Below are 21543 nucleotides of genomic sequence, written 5' to 3'. Positions count from 1 at the left end.
GATGATTGATTTACTAGTAAATGATACTAGCTGATGTTAAATATGACATTGAAATATGAGATATTTTATCAAATTTCTTTCCTATATAATTCTATATATATATATATATATATATATATGTTAAAATTTAAAATTATTACAGAAAATCAAAGCCTATAAAATTACTTTTGGCATATAAATCAATCATGCGGGATCACTAGTAAATATATAAAATTATTTTTCTATATATAAATCAATCAAGATGATAAAATAGTTTATTTAAAAATATGCGATCATAAAAAACAAAAGCATATAAAATAACTTTTTGTACATAAATCAATCAAATCTAACAATTTTTACGTCCATCCCATTTATTTAAAAATATGCTAACTATCTCACATGCACTTTTTTCTATTTTTTTTACTGACTTCTTTCATAAAACTCGTAAATAAAGTAGATTCTATCTTTTTCTCTAATTTTGAATGGGACCCTACCGTTCGCTCTCTTTTCATATTGGACTTTATCACTTGCTCTCTCTCCTTTCTTATCTTGGATTTGCATGCCCAACTGCTAGTCTAATAATAAACAAAAAAAATTCCCAAAAAAATAAAGTTCATACATATGATATATTAAGATATAAGATTATCTTCTTTCTCTACTGTGCAATGTGCATGGACTAAGAGATCAAACAAGGACCAATCAAAAAGAGAGATCAAACAAAGATACTATTGTACGGAACAGCCAGCGGGGGGTAAGCTCACATGGCTGTGAGTGGAATAGTCCAACTTCGGAGCTAAATACATGGAGCCAAAGAGAGGAAGGCAAGCTCTTGAGTTCAGTTATCCCACACAGCAAGTCAGCAACGTTACATGCTTGATGGCTCTGCAGCGTACAGTTTCCTCTTATGGCAGCTGATTAGATTGAGGTTCCCCCCAGTACATGACGACTATCTTCCTTTCCGTTAACATACGTTCCATTACTAAATTCCGAAATTTTTGGATCATTGCTTCTCATCTTCTTTCTTCCATTTTCTCTTTTTTTTTCCATTTGAAGAGGCTTAGGGGTCATTTTACAGGGATGTGGACACTAGAGCTGCAACAAAGCTGTTGCTCTGCTTTGATTTAACTGGGGGGCATCTTTGTTCCCTCGAGGGACCTCTTACTGTTGTTGATTTTGAGTTTCTGGATTCCTGGATTTGTTATAAAGGAAGCTCATGTTCTTTGATTGGAGATAATGTGCATGCAAGCTATTGTGTTGGTATCGGTTTTTATGCTTCTGTATGGCATTTTTCTTTATGTTGCAGGACTCGTTTTTTTTTTCTTTCTAAATTTATTATTTTTACCTCTGTTCTTCAACTGAAGGAGTTCTGGCTTCTCCATTTTGCAGGAAGATGGAAATGGAAGTAGCCGCTGGAGCTCTTCATGATCTTTGAGACTTCCCCTTTGATAGCTCTCTACCTGTCATCACCTTCTCTTGTTTGTGGGTGGTAATTGTTTTGAGCATAATGATGGGGGTTCCACTTTCATGAAGTAACTGCTAGAATTTTGAACTTTCTTTGTTATCTATTCTTCCTTTTGTTGGTGTGCCAAACCAGGATTTCCTGAATCAAAGATTTTGTTTTGATCTTAAGGTCATGAAAGCACCTGGTCTTCTGTCGCACGTAGAGGGTGTGCTGAAGTTGTTGCTTTCTTTTTTTTATCACTAGAAGTTGCAGAAATTGCTTTCAGTCTGTTGCTATAGATTTGGAGGAGGTTAGCCTTCTGGAATCATAGAAATGGCCTTGGGAGGTGCTGTAAAAGTAGTCTTAGGCTCCGTGGCCTTCGGAATTTTCTGGGTCTTAGCTGTTTTCCCTGCAGTTCCCTTCCTACCAATTGGGAGGACTGCAGGCTCTCTCCTTGGTGCCATCCTCATGGTCATCTTCCGAGTTATATCGCCCGATGAAGCTTATGACGCGATCGATCTTCCAATTCTTGGCCTCCTCTTTGGAACCATGGTCGTCAGCGTCTTCCTTGAAAGAGCTGACATGTTCAAGTATCTGGGCAAATTGCTCTCATGGAAGAGTAGAGGTGGCAAAGATTTGCTCTTTCGAATTTGTCTCATCTCAGCCATAGCAAGTGCTCTTTTCACCAATGACACCTGCTGCGTCGTCCTCACTGAGTTCATACTAAAGGTTGCGAGGCAGAACAATCTTCCACCGCAACCTTTTCTTCTAGCCCTTGCTTCCAGTGCAAACATTGGATCTGCGGCAACTCCGATTGGTAACCCACAAAATCTAGTCATAGCTGTTCAGAGTGGAATCTCCTTTGAACGGTTCCTGTTAGGGGTCCTTCCGGCAATGATCGCTGGAATACTTGTGAATGCCGCCATCCTGATGGCCTACTTTTGGAAGATATTGTCTCTAGAGAAGGATGAAGAAGTGGCGTCGGTGGCAGGAGATGTGGTGGTGGATGATGATGTGAATTTGCACCGGTTTTCACCGGCGACAATGTCGCATGTTACTTCCATGAATTCTCAGGAGCTTGGTTCAGCGGTCGATCCTGTGCGCGCTCTCGGTCTTAGAAGTAGGGCTAATAGCGTCGATATCGACATGCCCGCTGCCTGGAGTGGTGGAATTGAGTCCATGAGAACCTCAAATGCATCAAGGGAAGTGGCAGAGGGTGCTGGAATTTCTGTGAGTAGGGATGAAGCTGTGATCTCAAGGAGTGTAGTGAGAGGTATTAACAATCTGAGAAGTAGTCCAAGAGGAGATGCTTCAGTCCAATCTTCAGATGAGGAGGGCTCAATCAAGACATGGAAGAGACTCTGGTGGAAGACAGGTGTCTATATTGTGACTGTTGGAATGCTTATTGCTCTTTTGATGGGGCTTAACATGTCATGGAGTGCAATTACTGCTGCTCTTGCTCTTGTGGTACTCGATTTCAAGGATGCGCGCCCTTGCCTGGAGAAGGTAATTTATGCGTTTGCCCATGTTTTAATCTCCTGCAACAAATTTTATCCTGGGAAGATGAAGGAGGATGCTGCTGTTACAGCATGCTCTGCTTCATGAACATGATTCTAATATTGAAGAAGTCGAAATCTTTTTCGTCAACTATCGATGTAGTGGTGTTTCCTTGTGAATAGCTCAATTGCTGAACTGATCATCTATTCCTTTTGTGATAAGCAGGTTTCATACTCCTTGTTGATATTCTTTTGTGGGATGTTCATAACTGTTGATGGATTTAACAAAACTGGCATACCTAGTGCTCTATGGGAATTTGTTGAACCACATGCTCGTATTGACAGTGCTCATGGTGTTGCACTGCTCACTCTGGTGATTCTTATCCTCTCAAATGTTGCCTCCAACGTGCCCACTGGTAAGTCCTCCTCAGCTCAATCACATAAGGATTTTTGGTGATCAGAAAGTTTGACTGGGCAACAGTTTGATCAGCCTTCTCAGGTGTTTATGAACTGCTTTTTTTAATTGTGTTACTTATACTGGAACATGTGTTTACCTTGCTTGTGTTCCCTTTATTTTGTTACTATATGATAAAAGACAAATGCATCAAAAGCCTAAATGGATTATGTTGGCTCTTGATATTCTTCAATGTTATCAAAAGCCTAGTTCTTCTTTTAATTGAGTTTTCAGAGTCATCTTTTATAATTTGTATCATTTTTCTAGGTTTTTTGTTTTCCATTCTCTGTCCTAAATAGTCCTTGGTGAGGTGATGAGGGAACAAAAGTACAAGGCAGGGTGGCTATGTGGAGCAACAAATTTTTAAGTCAATATGTAGACGGTGATATCATATGGACTTAGTAGTACAAAATAGGTGAGCACTAAGATACAAAACTATCTCAAGCTTCAAGTTAAAACATAAGGAGAAGGAAAAAAGTGGAGAATCTGGAACCAGGGGTAGTTAGGTTTTGTCAAACGACTTAAAAGTATGGACGAATAGATAGCCTTCAAATTGGATGGATTAAGGTCGAATCTTTCTGAGGATGGAAGGCTCTATAATGTTATGAATTTCAATTTTTCTACTAACTTATAGAAAAAGATCAGAAAGATTATCATTTAGTGAGGACTGTGTGAATGTATGATGAAGATGATGGATATTACCTCGTTAGGAATTCTCTAACTGATAGTCATGTTTTAGGCTGCATCCTCAGTGCTGATGGCTCCATGAAATCATCAATATGAAAAGGAAAAGTGAAGACATGATTGAGTGTTATAGACCCCTGTCATTTGCTACATAGAAAAAGAGAAACCAAGATATTATAATTTTTAATTTCAGTCAAGACAAGGCAGTCAAAAATCACTTGCACCTTTCTTCTTGAAGTTATAAGATGTCTCATAAAGGTATGATCAACATGTTTTAGTAGAAGTTTGTGGTTGTAGATGAATATAGGTAATTTTGACTAAGGAATGCGGAACCATCTTGAACCGTCCTAAACCGTCCAGTTCGTGGCATACCGAGCCGTGCTGGTGGCGGACCGAGATGGTTCGAGCATTCAAAACAAGAAACCGGTGAAGGAGAGGGAGAGGGAGAAGGAAAGAAAGGAAAAGTTAGAGAAGGGGGGAGGGAGGGCCACCAGAGAGCTATGAGGCCGCTGGAGGGCCAAAGGAGGGGCTCTGCCTTCCGAATGTTCAAAATAGGAGTCCATCGGACCCTTTTTTTCATTTTGCAAACCTTAAGTGAAGTTGGCATTAGAATCCAGGCCAAACCGGTCGCCGGCCGGTACATTCCAGTTTGGCGAACCTTGATATTATAGAATGCATTAGACTGTAGTAACAACCAATACATGATATATGGTGGTTGTATCACATAGCATGAGGCTAATAACAATTTGTGCCATATAACATGGTATGGTAGGAACTGTTCCTCCTTGCATCAAGACGCACATTGCGGCAAAGGACATGGTTTTATCTAGGAGTGAATGGAGAATCCAGATTCACAAAACCAACTCCAATAAAGAGGTAAAGTTCACAGGACTAACCCCAAGTACATGAAAGTTGGAAAGCTGATCATAGTTATACTGTGCTTATGATATCTAATTATGAAGTCACCGAACAGGTAGTGATTTCAAGCTTGTCATACAATGCTAAGTAGCAACTATAAAATCTATGGATGTCTTTTTTGACAAACAGTATAGAATTTTTCAATCCTTTGGCATGTGAACTAGCTCTTACTTAGCAGCAGGCCACTACAGCAAGTCAGCATATTCATATGTTTGTCATTCTGAAATAATCTGGCTAAAGGTAAATATTCGGAATTCTGAAAAAGTCTGACAAATTCATCAAAAGTTCGGATAAACAAAATTATGAATGAAATAACAAAATTAAAAAAAATATAAGCATTTTAAAATATTTGTTTTCTTATTTCCTTTTTGAAACTAAAGAAAGAGGGTAAAACCCACTTGGATTTGTTAGATATCAAAATTACAAGCTAGAAACAGAGAACAGAATCTGATTGGGAGAAGCTCCTGAAGGCCAACAGAACAAAGCCTACTTCTAATTACAAATTTAGGGAAGAAACATAGAGAAACTTTGAGAATTTTCCTATTCCCTAGGCTGGACCAGGAGAGAAGCATCACTTCAGATTTCCTAGGAACATCCTCCAGACAACAACATTTCTGCATGAAAATTCTATGATTTCTTTCATTTCATATGACAGCAAATTGCCATATTAAGGTGATCTCATGCAAGTATCCGATGTCTGGCTATATGCTTCTTCCTCCAAATTGTCCACATGGATTTTAAAGTAGCTTGTCATGAGTAATGTTAACTTTTGCAAGAACAAAAATCAAACTTCCTTGGTAAAACGGTAATGGAGGAAAAGGTGATCATCTGTCTCTCCAGTGTTATTACAAAGGATGCAAGTACTGGAGACCTGCATGCCTTTCTTGATAAGCTTCACCTTAGTGTACAGTTTATCATAGTTTATCTGACCTTGCACATTAAGTTCCCTTCTAGGAAAAACCTCTATACAAACTGTCAATCTTCTTAATAACCATTTGAAATCATGAAAATAGATATAATAGGTGGGAAACATTTAGGTCACTGCATTAAGCATGGTCCATCTACCAGCAAAGGATAGAGATTTGCTTTCCACATGTCTAGTTTCCTGATAAGAAACCTCCATTCCTTGTTTAGCTGTCAATCTACCAAATGTCATTCCAGATAGGTAATAGGTAAGTTGATGATCTAGCACTGAAGGGTCCGAGCAGTCGTCAGATGTTGGTCTGGGTTTCTACCAAGGATCACCATAGCACTCTTGGAGATGGCAAGTGCAGAAATCATGTTAAAACCCAAGAACAATCTTTATTACTAATAGTTGCTCTGCAAAAAATCATCGTAACATCAGCGTATTGGAGGATAGTACCTTGCTCCTGATCTTCTGACATGCTTAACCCTTCATAAGCTTTTATGATGTTTGCTTATTTAAACAAATATAGGAAAGGCAAGAATAACAAATGATAGCAAAAATTGTCTAGGACTTCGACCAGTCTCCCTTATGAATGGGTGGAAAAAAAAAATACTCCTCTTGCCCCAACCTGCAGGAGAGCACCAGTTTGCCTTTATCAGAGGTAGACAGATTCATGATAGCTTCGTGATCGTGCAGGAAACACTGAATTACTGAAAATTCAAGGTCAACCAGGCATCCTCTGTAAGATAGACTTTCAGAAGGCATACAATCAAGTGGATTGGAGTTTTCTGTTTCACCAGAATTGTTCAAAAACATTGATCTAGGGAAGCTTTAACAAATTCACCTTTACAAAATTTGTTCAACAATGGTTTAGGTTAGTATATGATTGATCTAACCGCATGTAATACCTGCCTTGTTGAAGAATGTTGACAATGGGGATATTGGGGCAGTATTCCCTGAACTTACTAATGATCCTTCATATGAGTATGAGAATGTCCAAAGTCTAGATTGTCCTCCCAAGTAATATTAGCTATACATGGTTAGTCTCCACACTCCTCTCTCTCTCTCTCTCTCTCACTCACTCACTCACTCGCGCATGCTCGCACGTGCATGTAAATGATGCCAGCTATTTCTTGTTCCCCCGACAATGACTTTGAGTTAGCATCATGTAATTCCTCAAAGATAAATGAATTTTGATGTATTTTGCTAGTGAATGTAGATATAATGTGTTACACACGCATATTTAACATTTTAAAGTCAATGTAACGTTATTCTGTATCATGATAACTGTGTGGAATTGGAAGCTGTAACTCATTGCTTAGCATCTTCAATCTATGGATGACAATGACCTTTAGATATATAAAATACCAATTAGACCTCATTATTCTTTTGGAAAGAAGCGTGCTTTGATCTTGTGATCAACTTGCTAGATTTCATGGTATAAAGATCTTCAAAGATATGAAGATTCATCAAGGTTGCCCAAAATAACTCTTAAAAGATCTTACACCCTCCTCCTTATGCGTTAACTCTTAAAAATAAAGTCCGAACTTTTCAAATATTGTCTTTCCTCCAACACCTTCTTTGAATTATATGGCTGTAGTGCATGGTGAAGAATTTCTTGATCAATGGCACAAAAATGAGTGCTGCTCCAAAACACAAAAGATATAATAACATGCCTTTGTGACAATATCATGTTTAAGGAATCGATTGAAGAAGATGCATTTTTTGTGATATTTGGTGATGCAATGATAAAGCATAATCCAAAATGCATGTAGATTTTTTACTTCTCCATGCATGGTTTTCAATAGTGCTCCTCTTCTGCTTGTTCCAGTGCTTCTTCTTGGAGCAAGGGTGGCAGCATCAGCAAAACTTACATCGCCTGATGAGGAGACCAAGGCTTGGCTTATACTTGCATGGGTTAGCACGGTGGCCGGAAACCTCTCTTTGTTGGGTTCTGCTGCGAATCTTATTGTCTGTGAACAGGCCAGGCGTGCCCAGCCTTTTGGCTACAACCTCTCTTTCTTCAGCCACCTACGCTTTGGGGTCCCATCAACCCTCATTGTCACTGCAATCGGCTTGCTCCTTATCATGAGTTACTGAAAAGTCCGATTGAGAGCCATTCAGAGAACAAGTTTTTGTAACATAGAGTTACAGAGGTTCAACATATGCAGCATTTAGCGATTTCTATTGTTACATTGTCATGAGTGAATAATGGGGAAGCCTGTTGTACTAGAGCTGTGCGTTTCTTTTGATGATGAGCCATTACTTTTGCTACAATGTACAAATCAATAGTGGGGAAATAAATCCTACGAGCTGGTGATTTCTTTTATGTGTACAACAAAAGGAGTTTGGATAGCCTCAATAGGATAAATTATTTCAGCTTTTTTTGGTGATCATTTAGCCCAAATTAGCTCGTGCAGTATCTAAGTTTACAGGGATGGAGCCAACAATCTATTCCAGGTCTATTATTGGTGGCGGAGCTTCAAAGAAGACAGTCCACAGTAAGTGTTGAGGAAGGAGCAAACAAAGTATAGGGGAATTTATGTTTCAAGGTATGCTAATCCTGAAAGGAAGAGTAGAGAAGGAAAAAAGAGAGTCTTGCATAGAATCGATCCATGCAATGTTGTTTGGGGATCTTATTGTCCCTCAATTCTAGATGTATATCCAAAATCTTCATAACATTTATATATATAGACCAAAATTCTGTTATATATTTAGAGAAAGTTGCAGAGCATGTACTTTATTATAGTCTTAATATTTTTCAAACTCTTGCCCAATGGAACTCCTATATTCCTAAAATAATTTCCCCCCTTCAACAATGTATCTAGGGAAAGTAACATGCACCAAGTTCCTCCTCTAGGAGAATTACTGCTAGTAGATAGCCTACTGCCATTTGAAGCTAGCTAATCCATTAGTGGTAGTGTTGCTCTTTTCTCCTTTCTTCTCTCCATGGGGATGAGAAGGAGAGCAGGCCATTAGACCTGGCTAGATACGGATGTGCCACTAGTGTCTGAATCAGAAAAGGGATAGATAGCAGTTGATCTTATTATCTTTACCTTCAAGGATCTTCTCTACTGGGGTGTTGCTTTAGGAAGCAATGACTAAGACCTATGAGTGACAAACTATGAACTAGGAATCAAAAATGCTAAGGATAAATTGAAAGGTAAATTGATAAAAGAAAACTAGTAATTGATTCAATTGGTGGATGAAGGGTCCCTTCTCAAGAGTATCTTTTCATATTTATACCTATTCTTCTTAACTTTTGGACACTTGTCTTCTACTATAATCAGCCATACTTATAATCAGGCTGTGCCCGCTACCTGTGGAACTCAGCCTAAGCCTAAGGCAATAACTTGACGTAGTTCAACTAACTCCTTTTAAGCATGTTTCGATCTATCTTGCATGGTACCTAGTCGAGACTTAATCGGCCTACCATTATCCTTCGACCCTCATGTCTGATTATGTGTCACCATCTTAGCTGATCTCCAGCTATCTCCCGGTTAATGACTTCCACATTTGTTTTGCCATATCAAATTCGACCCTTTTAGCCTACTTCTAATTGCTGAAACCAGTTCCTCATTATTATCCAGTCTCTTTGAATGCTACATGGTGCCTTTAGGCTCCCATTATATGTCAGGATGTAGTGTAAACAGGTATGTTGTATGGGTGTTGTTGCATCCACAGGCCTCAACCATGGTAGCCTTGAGCAGGGCAATTGCATGGATGCTTCCTAACTATATCAGTTACATTCACAATATAGAATCTATAGTTTCAGAATTTCTCCAAAGTCAGTACTGGTGCTCAGAGGGAAATGTCATCTGGAACATGAAGAATGACTAAGGTGTTTACTGCATGGAATATTTTAATTGCGGATTTCTAAGATGTAGAGAATAGGCTGTTTGGATTTGAGAAAATGTGGACCCTCAGGAAGGATCTTGATGAGGTTGTGATAGGTAGTTGAAGAGGTCAGGTAGACGGTGGTTCGGTGGCTAGGATCGATACTAGCTCAAAATTTGAAGAGTATTCGCTAAACTCAGGATATAGCACAGGAATGCGTTGGTGGGGTGAATGTTAGAAAGAAAAACTTTGTTAGATACAGTTGATGCCATTGGCAAGGTTGAAGAGGTCATGTGGAGCTAAAGATCCCGAGAATTGTGGTTGAAGGAGGGTGACAAAAATACTTCCTTTTTCCATATGGTTGCTAATGGAAGACAAAGGCAAAATCTGACTCGGATGATAGAACTGAATGGCTAGTAGGTAACTGATCCAAAGTTGATTCAAGAAACTTTTCTGTTTCCATCTCCTGCAGTTGTTTCAAGAGATGTTTAGGGCACATTGTGGTTGATTGGCAGCCTTCTCCTTTTATATTAGAGATATTGGGAGTTGGTGAAAGGAAACTTGTGCCGGCCTGCATATGAGTTTAGAAGGTTGGTGCAGACTAAGATATGCCACCCTTGTTCTTATCTCCAAGGAGGATGCTTCTTGTGTCAGAGGACTACAGGTCCATCTGTTTTCTTAATAGGCCTTCCAGAATCTTGGCAGAGCTGTTTGTCAATAGATGAAAGCAAGCAGTTGCTGATTTAGAAAGGGATGTTTAAAATGCTTTTATTAAGGATCAATATTGTCACGCCTCAGACCCTCATCCGGATCGGTCATATGATATGGCCGCATGAACTATAGAGTAGTATCTTAAAGATCATACAAGGCCTAAGATGAACAGATTTTTCAATTAACTCTAAAAATTTATATCAACTGATAATAGCCAAATAATCCAGCTAAATAAATCCACTATGATCAAATGATCCGACTTATTCAATGACAAAATTTTTCAATATTCATTTGTATAAGAAAATAAACTAGCTAGCTAATAAATCCATAACTCGAACTCCATGCCCAACCCAATCGAGACTATGTATCCTACGACTCTGAAAGAAAAAGAGTAAATGGTGTGAACTTTACAACCCAGTAAAAATTCCCCCACACTCACACCAATATAGATAAAGTAAATTTAAAATAAAGATTAGCCGTAAAACATATCAAAATGCAGGAAAAAATTATAAAACCTCATACCAACTATTCAGCATAGCTCAAAAAAATTCATATAAATATGCACACACAAATGTAGGTCATCAAGCATACATCTCATTCAAGAAAATATATCAGATATATCATTAATTTAAAACTTTTGTTTAAAGTGGTTTCATATATCTTATTTTACATTACTATCCAGATTTCTAATCAATAATTATCTTTTCGTCATGCTTTGGCCCATGACCAGCAAACCACAATCTCATGTTTCAGCCTGCAGCAGCAAATCATAATATCCACGCTTCGGCCCGTGGTTGCAGACTATAATATCCATGCTTCAGCTTGTGGGGACAAATTAAAGTGCCATAATTGGGCCCATGACCAACAATCCATAAAACCTACGCGTCGACCGTGACATCAAACCAAAATGTCACGATTCAGCCCGTGATTAGCAATCCATAACATAGCTAATCCAAATCCTTTTACTTAGTAATCAAATTTTTCAATTTCATCTATGCTATAGAAAATATAATTTCATATTATATTTCTTGCCAAATTCAAAACAACCAGCATTATATTCCAAACAATCAAAATCATGTCCTAAGCAACCAAAATCGCCAATATTTGATGCGTCTATACAATAAAGAAATAGATATTTATATATTCATATTAGAAATCAATCAACAATTAGGCGGCAAATGATGCAAAATACACAATCATCAACATGTGTTACAAAATACATATTATCTATCTAGGTGAATATATACGAGAATTCTTACCGCTAACACTGACAATTTCAAGTATAGCGAACACCGATCCACTTCACCAAAGGAGGGTCAGAGGATGGTGACTTTGATGAACTATCAACTGCAATCGCCACCACTCAAATACCTCTAATTGATAAGGAGCTTTGTGGGATAGAATGGGAGCTAGTTATTGAGTGGTAATTGCAGAGATCGGCTAGATGGAGGAGCTGGTTGCCATTGTATGGAGTTGGTACTTCTCCAATCCATCCTCTCCAACCCTTCTAATTTATTTCATGTCTTTCTTTCTATGTAAGATCAGGCTTTGAAGAGATTAGGTTCTATCGATCATGACTTCTTCTATCATGTCCTTATTTCTAATTTTCTTAGAAGAAAAATTCAAGAAGTGTTTCAACTTTGCAATGATATCAAACTCCCCCAGTCCCCTTTACATAATATGCAGTTGAGCCTAATTGTTTGGTAGGATTTATGTTTTAATCACAACAACATAGAATTTTATGACAAAATATTTCAAGGAAAAGTCAGCCCTTACTTGGTGGTCCTGCTTGTTATATGAGACATGTTACCACGTTCCATGATGAGTAATGCTAGAGGTGTCAAGTGTCATGCACACGAAAAACCCCACAATGTAGCACAGGGGGGTCTTCGTAAATTGCAATAATTAGTGTGATCTGTGGGAATTCATTGAACTCTAATTCACCAGAAAGATACTCCTAACATATAGCAGATGTACTCTGGCACTTATATTTAGTTTTGCAATGGCGAAGTCATTGGACTGCAGATTGTCTTGACTGCCAGGGAAGCAATTGAAGATATATTACGGCCTGTACAAACTCTTTATCAAGCTAGCTTCAAGGCATAATAATGCCTGTCATTGCAGAAAGCATTCATTGAACAAACATTGAGGTTATCGTCCATAAAATAATTGAACAGAATGTCAACTGACAACAGAGCTGAGCTTCTAGCTAGAGTTATCACAGTACAGCTTCCAAACTGACTGGGCACAAATTGAACTAAAATGCCAGCCCTTAAAAAGTATGGGTCATCTTATTGTACAGTTCATGGCTAGACAAATAATTACAGCTAAATCCACAGTAGTAACTTTAATTTGCTGATTTCGGGAAAGTCTCATTTCTCAAAAAAAAAAAAAAAAAAAAAAATCTGCAAATTCTCATCTCCAAAGCCAAGCCCAGAAAACCGAGTACTTCCATTTTATTTCAATTTCAGTTGGAGGTCATTAAAATACATAGATAACTAACTACATAAAGAGACAATATAACCGAACAAGAGCAAATTAATTCTATAGATAAGAGGTTCTGCCACCATTTTCTTTTAGCTGCTTCAAAGTTCACCTGTTCCCAGAGGCCGCCTTGAGGTGTCGCCTGAAGCCCAAGCTTGGTAGTCCTTAACAAGCTGATTGGACACAGTTCAGTATCGCCATTAGATTTCTAGTACACTTAAACGATAATGAGGTGGAAAAATGTTGCAGCAACTTCGTTACCAGTATCACTTAAGAGTTTAGACACCTGATATATTGAGAACCATCAAATATGAAGTAGATAGTTCGACTACAACTGAGGAGCTACTAAGGCAGCAGAAACTGATTTTAACAAATATATAGATAAATTAACCTTTAGTAATTGCCAGGTCAGACAAGTTCAGTTTTGGCTGAATATAATTTAAATAACAACAAAAGGATTTCTCAAAAAAGGAATACCATATCACGCAAAAGATTCAGAACAATATGAAGAAAATAGACAAGTTTTGAGTCTTTCATATTTAGTGATTTGTGTTCTAGGTGACATGGATGGGAAGCTAGCTCTATCTCATTTAGTAATAGTGTTTTTTTTCTTAATAACGATATGCTGCAGTTATAATTGTTTAACATTCAGGCAAATTTCACAAATGGTCATTAATAGGAAAATTTCCAACAATGAGTGTCAGATCTATTTAATCACCAATGATATCGTATGCAGATCTAAAAGCAGTGCATCTTGGTAACTACTGCAAGTAATCATGTCCTAAAATCATCAATGAAACAAATTATAACGAGATCACATCACTAGAAAGACATGATGTAGAGTAATTATGCGATTGAAACCTTGCAAAGATAGAGCAATCTAATGATAAAAAATGATAAAGGAAGGTCTTGGTGTGGTAAAGAAGAATCATTTGATTTTGATATCCATCTACATCAGTGTATAAACAGTACACAAATGGAAAGAAGAGTTGCACAAGAGTGTCTTTTCACCACAGAAACACAGTCCTAACATCACCATGATTGCAAGAGGGTGTGATAGGGGCAGAACTAGGATATTTACCTTACAGGGGTTAGAAAGATATTACACATAGTCATTGCCTAATATCAGTAATCTGGTGAGAAAGGAAGAGACAGACCATGATCAGAAGATTTCAGACTATGACATTTATTGACTATTCTATTAATGCTCATCATTTATTATTAATATTATGAAAGGAATGTGTGTATTTTTTTTATTCTAATTTTACTGAGAAGTGCAAATGTGGATCACAATATCATGAAGATCAAGGTCATATTGTAAATCATAGATGGGGCTCGATCGGATCAGATCAGATCGGAGATTCTAAGATTTCTTCCAATTTCTTCAAGCAATAATTAGAAAGGGTTAAACTATATGACAAGAAACATGATTAAACATTAATGCGAATGAATAATAAAAATAAATCACCATGTCAGGACATAAGAAGTTCACTTTTCAACAAACATAAGCTCACAAAGAATTTGCTCAAGAAAAAAAAAAAACCATATTTAATTATTTAATACAGCTATATGCCACCATATATGTTCACATAGTATCTAAATTTGTCCCAGAAAATGTATACATGCGCATAGGCTTGCAAAACAAAGAAAACCATACATGATATGTTCCCCACTATCACCACCAGCACCATCATCATCAAAACTGATATGAAATTGCCTCCTTTGCTTGAACAAAAATTTCTTCATCATCTACTATTTGAAATGTAATGCAGCACTTTGATAATAAGTTTTCTTGCCCCTACTAGCAAATTAATTTTACTTTTAATATAACCAACAAAGCATGTTTTGCTCCTCCAAATGCATCAATTCTCATTTGGCTTAGAAGATTTTAGAAGGAATTGGATTTTTAATAGCAGTAGAAGAGAGGCAAAAATTAACCCCATGTCTTGGCTCCAAAAGAACTAAATCTTTTCATTACTCTTAAAAGTTGAAAATTCCAAGGAGATAGCTGAGTTTATGTTTTGGGAGCCTAATAATGATCAATTGGTTATTGTAAGAGTGGAGATGAATTTGTAAAAGTCAAGAGATGAATGGATCTTTGATGATGGCAATCGAAATGTTTCAATATGTAACTCTATGACCTTTATTTGGATCTTACAATCCAAAGGATTGTACAATCCCCAAACCAGATCTTATAGTACATAATGTGGTTCCCACAATCCAAATTCATCCCATCCAAGGATCCTATCTGCACCCCTGATGGCAATTTTTGATTCAAATGGGGTGTAAGATCCATATAACAATGATGGATTATGTCATTTTGAAAAGTAACATATGGCAAATGAGAAACATACCTCCGTATCATGTTCTTACTTGTCTGGCATGGTATATGTCATAGAGCACAGACTGATACAGTGTGATATTAATCCTTGATGTGTTCAAAAGGGAGGTTTTGAGGAAGGGTAAAAGAATGAAACTTTCTAAACAGAATGGGAAATGACAAGGAAAATGGCATCATAACTCTTGTTTTGTTTTTCATAGTGGCTCTTCATAGGTACGCCTTTGAGTGCTTTCTAAAATCTCTTTCGGCTGATCCTTACAGTCTCCAGCAGGTATTTTACTTGGTTTTTTCAGTAACTTCCTGATGTCATTTCTTAATTAATTACTATGTTGTGTTCTTTACAAAGGCTTTATGATCTTCAGAAAACAAGTGGTTTTTTCACCGAAAAAAAAGTAGCTTTCCTACCTGAAGGGGTTACATTTTCCAATAGGGAAAGTCTTGTAGAGGCCCAAACTTATCCACCTATTTCAATGAAGCAAAATCTTTTGGCCCCTTTATCTTATGGATGTAAGCGAATTCAGGAAGAGGCATGCAGAAGTCCTCTTTTCACTTGGTTTGTGACCTTTTTGATTTTTTCCCACATTTTCTTATTTGTTTGCAGAACCATGGTGATTCTTGGATGTGACTGGAGCTAGAAGCAATGGCATGAAAGGAGTAGAAAACTATTGGACAGACATCACATTTCTTCAGACAATATATGTAAAGCCAAACTTCCAGTTAGTGGCTTGTGCTGCATTCTTTTAAGAACCATATGAGGATGTGCAACAAACAATTAACAGAACTTCAACTGACCTGCCTCAAAAATCGTGGAAGCATTATTCTTAACAACTGTTCAAGGACCTGGGTGCCAGTGGATTCAATCACTTCCACTGGTATAGCTCGAAATGCAAAAGGAATTTCAATAGAGACCTGAGTATCAAGACATTTATAACACGAGTTCAGAGTATAAATCTCGATGATGGATAATGATAAAAGTCAAAGTGATTGGGAAACCTCGATGGTTGTATCTGTTGTAATCCCCTGCATTCCCGAGTTTCGCATACCACCATTGCAGGAAACTCTATTCACCATCGAAGCTGCATTTCCCATACCAAATCAATGTCAAAGGAGTCCTGAAAAGGAATTGAATAGTTCAACTCAGATTTAAAGCTTATAAACTTTATTCAGAACATGATAAATCAAACACGAAAAAGAAATGTTCAGATTCACATAAATTGGCAGTAAGATATTTCCAAAACAAATTATTTCTAACATATGACTTCTGGCTTCCTTTTAATATGTAGACAACTAAACAACATTATCTTATAGTTTAAGTCTCTGTTAAAGCAAAATATCACCCTTAAACCCAACCAGAAACTTCTAATATTACTAAATCATTTATGTAACAATCCCTAAGTTGCCACAAAAAACTGCTGATTTTTCAACTAAACTTGGGAAGATATAGGATTGTAGATAGAGTTCTCGATTGGAAAGCTTCAGTCCCCATCCAATAGACTTAAGCTTACCCTTTCTGATGCTTAGATATATTTTGCATTTTTCTTCTCTTCAATCTTGTCGCATGACCATGCAGATATTCTCAATCTAATTTGGCTAACATAGATATTCAATTGGATCAAGAGAGACATTGATGATATAAAGAAACCATATGAAATTTACCAAAATAAAACTTCCAGTTTAAGTATTTCAATAATGATAAAGTCAATGACCAATTTGAAAATGTGCAGCAACTACAGCACAACCCACAATAAAAAAAGGAACAATAACCATGAACTCCAGCATGTAGCTTAAAATAATATATATACTATAAGGGTCTCTTTAAAACTATAGCTGCAGTAAGCAAAGAAAAAAATTAGGAGATAACTGATTTCACCTACCACATAATGGCAGTTCAGAGAAATGATGATATAGAAACATTTATAGAAAAACTATCTGTGAATAAGCAAACAAATAATTATCTTCCTCAACAAGATAATGAGTTATTCTATCCAAATGAGCCAAAGTAAGTAAAATCATATTTTTACATATTCACAGTTGTAGTAGAACTAATACAACCATAAAAAAACCAAAAAGCAATCGATGAAGTGAGAGCTAAACAACAGAGCATTTATAGAGGAGGTGCAACAAACTAATAAAAAAACCTAAAAGCAAGAGATGAAGTGAGAGCTAAAAGACACAGCACGTATAGAGGAGGCACAACAAAAAGGATCATTAGACCCTTTGGGAATCAGCTTGGGCACCTCAGGAAGGGTCTAGACTTTAAATAAGGTTTGGAAGCAAGATCAACCACATTTGAGATAAAATTGTGCATCAAAATTTCCGAAGGCCATAACTTCCTCATACGGCGTCCAACTTTAGTGCTTTTTGTTTGAAATTCAGTGCTTCTGTGAGATCTACAAGGGTGCGACTTACCCCAAGGGGTTCGTGGCACCGTGATGAAATAGGAGTTTGATGATATTTGGGCTTCGACACAGGCCAATCAAAGTACAAATTTTCATTTCGTTTAAAACTTTAACTGGATGTATCTCCTAATACGGAGTTAGGCAACATGGCAAAGAAAATAGTTGATGCAGGACTCCAGATCTAGATCAAAATTAATTTTTAATTTGACATATTTTTTCATCCTAGTAACTTACTATTTTGTAAAAAAATTATCTTGTAACTATAAAAAAAAATCCAACTCAAACTAGGGACTCGGTCCCCACTAGTATAAAATGAGGTGTTGCAAATCAGCTATATCGTATGAAATGCAAAAAGAGTCTAGAGCCCTACTTTCCCCACTCCATTATTTTATTAATTATTTTTCTTGAAAGGTTCTAAATGAGCAGATAGGAAGAATGCTTCCTTCTCTCTCTAATCAGATCAAGAAACTCCCATGATTGTCTTGGACTCAAGACGATGCAATGCAGCTCAGCTGGCTGACCAGCTGAATCAATGCAACAAGTGCATGTCTATTTAGCAATATGGATGTTGATGCAGCATACTAAACCTATATATGCTCAACTATCCAACTTATCATGAATTATCATCACCAATAAAATCCTCAGCGATCCAACTAAAGAATCACAATTGCATCTCATTTATAGCTAAAAACATTAACCTATCAATTTAGGCCACCTATCCAAGCCCAACCTACTAAACTATTGGTCATCCAATCCCCAATTCATCAGCTTCTCTAATGTGGCCCTTCAACTTCCAAGCTTGGTTACTCCTTCCATTACTCCCTAGAAAATGAAAATTTTAACTAGAAAATGAAAAATTAACTATCACAGACTTTCTTCCTAGCTAAATTAGATATGGACTTCAACATTCTGATACATGAAGATATTTTGGTTTTCTAAAGCATCTAACAAGCCTAAAAAATTTTGACTGCACTGCAACTCCATAAATAGTGAAACAAAATGCAACATGCATCTTGCGGTACCGTGATTTTAATTGTTTTCGGCTTTAGCTGAAGTGGATTTGAGCAATCCTTGCGAACAAAGGATTGAGTGATCAGCCAAATTCTAATCCAGGAAGGCCCAAGTGTTTCCTGGATTCACTTTAAATCACATCCAATTGTTATGCAATAATAGGCAGGTCTGCATATAGCATGCCACGAAGTTCCAACTTTGTAGAGATTATCTTAATTAATTATAGGACAAGAGGCATGAACACTCGAATGGAATCTTAAAACTTGATTTAATTGTAAAATGCATGCTGTCTTCACAACACAATTATTGAATATTTATTAGTTGCAATGATATATGATCATGTTTCCATAATCCTGTTTCAGAATCAATGGGATCAAGTTTGATGTTTTATATAATTGGGATTTGACATGCCTATCAAATGTGGTTGAACATATTAAGAATTCAGCCTAGGTCATCATGATAGTCGACTTTGCCAATCAACCTGCTTTAATAACATCTGACTTTGACATCCAGTTCATGCTGTTATTGGCTCGCACTGCTCAGTCTCATAGAGATTTTTTACTTGGTTAACACTATCAATCAAATGGTTTATTCTGATGGTAGCAGCTCTATTTGAGGCTTCTTGCTGCAAGCAGACTTTGTATGTTCTCATATTTATCCTATTGCATAACAACTAAGAAGCAACGATATGGATAAGGATATTCATACAACATGACATGGATACAGTGATATATAATCTTGAGAAGTATGATACAACAACAAATAAATACATAATACACATGTACAAAGCAAAGAGGGTTTCAAATTAACATAGTCTCTACTTTATATGGTAGCATTGACGTCTATAAAATCCATCATTCAATTATTTAAATCAATAGACCATAATCCATCCTTCATACAGTAATATTGACATCACAAACTCCAAAACTCAACATTAATCGTTAAATGCAGAGTCCTTTTTAAATCTCAAAAAATAGGATACTTGAAAAAAGTATCTGACATTTATCCTAAAAGTATCCCAGAGGCATCTATCTGATGATGACCCAGATTGCAACTTGATTCACATGGTATCCAAACACGGGCATTCACAAATAAATTTATTCTAAAACTGATCCAAACTAAAGAAAGAAAAGAATATATTCAACAAGAAGAGGTGTCACCGTACCTGAGAATTTCTCATTCTGAGCTTCCACAAGCGGCGAACCCTCCAGCTGCCACCCATGCAAAACAATAAGAACCACAATCACAGAGAGAGAGAGAGAGAGAGAGAGAGAGAGAGAGAGAGAGAGAGAGAGCAAAAAAACAAGAGAAAGAAGACGGTAAATTTGAATTACCTTGCAGGACAAGAGCCTGATGCAGCAACCATTTGGCTCCTCGTCGACCCGGACAACAAGAACAGGACAGACCTCGAAGGCAAAGAACTTGATGCGGTACACGTAGCAGCGGAAGGTGTTATCATCCACGCGTTCGATCCGTTCCGCGTCCAGCACCGAGTACTGGCTCGCCGGTAGGCTCATGTACTCCACTGCGAAGTGTTTTTTTTTCTCTCTATTTTACTTTCCGAGAAGAAGAGTGTAAGGAAAAAGGAAGGAAGCTGGAAGGTACAGAGGACTTAATTACCGAGAGGGCGCTGGAGCTGCTGGACGGAGGTGGACTCGGAGCGCTTGGCGACGAAGCGGGCTTTGGGGGCGGAGGAGACGGCGGAGGCGAACATGGGACCGGGGCGGGGGGAGATCCGGTGGCGTTTAATGGAGGGATGAGGGGCAGGGGTCAGGCGCACCGGAGAAGGAGAGTGGAGCGCCATTAAGAAGAGCAGAGGAGGTGCGAAAGAGAGAGGATAAGAGGGGAAGAATTATAGGAGAGTCTTTTTTTTTTTTGGGTCAAATGGAGAGTCTTTTTATGTCCTGGTTGTTGTGCAAGGGAACAGCTGTTACCGCAGCCGGGAGGAATCTTTGGATCCAAGACGTAAAGCTGGGCCCACCAGATGCTCGCATGAGGGCATAGATTCTCCACGAATTATGCTGCTCTTTTTTTTTTTTTTTAAGTCAAATCCGCATTTCATTTTATATAAGTATAATGTGAGTAAAATTACAATAGGCGTGGGATGCAAGCTAAGCTTGTCCAATAACTTTTCCAAAATGCCGGACAACATAAGAGACGACTTAGTCTGTTACATTATTCGCCTCCTAATGCACATGCGCTATCTGGCAGGAGGTCAACTCCCGCACCAATCTACGGATGTCCCGTATCAACGGGTAATTATTCCGTATCTATCCATTCTCCAGTCAATCATCATGGAGGAGCCACTCTCAAGAAATAGGCTGTCGACTATCAGCATCCATCTCGTATACAAAATACTCCAGGTTGTCCGTAGCTCCGCTCCACTACAGTCATGCTCTCTAGCTGCAATAACTCTGCCATCATGGTTCCTGATTACAAAACCCATGCCCCCAAAGACACTATTCTAGTGCCTTCATCAAAATTTACGTTAAGATAACCAATAGGTGGCAGTACCTAATTACGAGGATAGCTTCGCACAACAGAGAGCTACTATGCCTGGATAGCCGCCACGTTATCCAATTACGAGGATGGACAGCCATCAAATAGATAGCTAATGCATGCTATATACAACGCACTGTGGATGCCATACACCTTGTTATGTTTAATTGTCATCCCTCTCTATAATCAAATGATATACTATCTATCCAAAATTATACGGTTCTCTATGGTAGTAGCTGCAAAAAATTCGACATCCTTGGATTAAATCTTACGAAGATATTGCTGGCTGCGGATTGTTGGAGTAGCAAGTAGCCAAGTAATATGGAGAGAAAGAGACTAGATGCTGCATGCGTGGATTAATTCTGCAGGTAATAAGATGAAA

The 21543-nt window shown here is 37.7% G+C and overlaps 2 protein-coding genes across 11 annotated transcripts; one reads left to right on the top strand and one right to left on the bottom strand.

The window, feature by feature from the left end:
• The first annotated feature begins 737 nt into the window (after positions 1-737).
• Positions 738-8273, top strand: LOC103710354 (silicon efflux transporter LSI2-like). Of its 7 annotated transcripts, none has more exons than XM_039126704.1 (6): positions 738-904; positions 1033-1256; positions 1366-1465; positions 1610-2926; positions 3143-3332; positions 7711-8273. In XM_039126704.1, exons 4-6 carry the CDS (start codon positions 1754-1756, stop codon positions 7977-7979), a joined length of 1632 nt encoding a protein of 543 aa, XP_038982632.1. In that variant the 5' UTR covers positions 738-904; positions 1033-1256; positions 1366-1465; positions 1610-1753; the 3' UTR covers positions 7980-8273. The 7 variants fall into 7 exon arrangements, with proteins under 7 accessions (XP_038982632.1, XP_026661706.2, XP_038982631.1 ...); XM_039126700.1 differs by having other exon boundaries at positions 739-904; positions 1366-1508; XM_026805905.2 differs by having other exon boundaries at positions 1055-1256; positions 1366-2926.
• Positions 8274-12858: 4585 nt separating this feature from the next.
• LOC103710353 (uncharacterized protein SYNPCC7002_A1590-like) lies at positions 12859-20537 on the bottom strand. 4 transcript variants are annotated; one of them, XM_026805902.2, is made up of 7 exons: positions 20283-20537; positions 19997-20187; positions 19828-19873; positions 16246-16328; positions 16045-16161; positions 13173-13197; positions 12859-13084 (listed from the first exon to the last, which is right to left on the bottom strand). In XM_026805902.2, exons 1-7 carry the CDS (start codon positions 20464-20466, stop codon positions 13077-13079), a joined length of 654 nt encoding a protein of 217 aa, XP_026661703.1. In that variant the 5' UTR covers positions 20467-20537; the 3' UTR covers positions 12859-13076. The 4 variants fall into 4 exon arrangements, with proteins under 4 accessions (XP_026661703.1, XP_008794252.1, XP_017699097.1 ...); XM_008796030.4 differs by lacking the exon at positions 13173-13197 and having other exon boundaries at positions 20283-20535; XM_017843608.3 differs by having other exon boundaries at positions 13017-13197.
• Positions 20538-21543: the final 1006 nt, after the last annotated feature.

This window comes from Phoenix dactylifera, chromosome 5, assembly GCF_009389715.1.
Source record: "Phoenix dactylifera cultivar Barhee BC4 chromosome 5, palm_55x_up_171113_PBpolish2nd_filt_p, whole genome shotgun sequence".
Classification (NCBI taxonomy): domain Eukaryota; kingdom Viridiplantae; phylum Streptophyta; class Magnoliopsida; order Arecales; family Arecaceae; genus Phoenix; species Phoenix dactylifera.
The sequence above is the reverse complement of the archived record's forward strand: the minus strand, read 5'-3'. Positions and strand labels throughout refer to the sequence as shown.

Bases quoted from the DNA above. Each gene is read 5' to 3' on its own strand.
- LOC103710354 (XM_039126705.1), top strand. From the start codon at position 1,754: ATGGCCTTGGGAGGTGCTGTAAAAGTAGTCTTAGGCTCCGTGGCCTTC. The intron at 2,927-3,142 runs GTAATTTATGCG...TGTGATAAGCAG, and splicing joins CGCGCCCTTGCCTGGAGAAG to GTTTCATACTCCTTGTTGAT. The intron at 3,333-7,710 runs GTAAGTCCTCCT...TGCTTGTTCCAG, and splicing joins TGCCTCCAACGTGCCCACTG to TGCTTCTTCTTGGAGCAAGG.
- LOC103710353 (XM_008796030.4), bottom strand. From the start codon at position 20,466: ATGGCGCTCCACTCTCCTTCTCCGGTGCGCCTGACCCCTGCCCCTCAT. The intron at 20,188-20,282 runs GTAATTAAGTCC...AACACTTCGCAG, and splicing joins GCAGCTCCAGCGCCCTCTCG to TGGAGTACATGAGCCTACCG. The intron at 13,085-16,044 runs GTCAGTTGAAGT...GTGTCCAATCAG, and splicing joins TTCCACGATTTTTGAGGCAG to CTTGTTAAGGACTACCAAGC.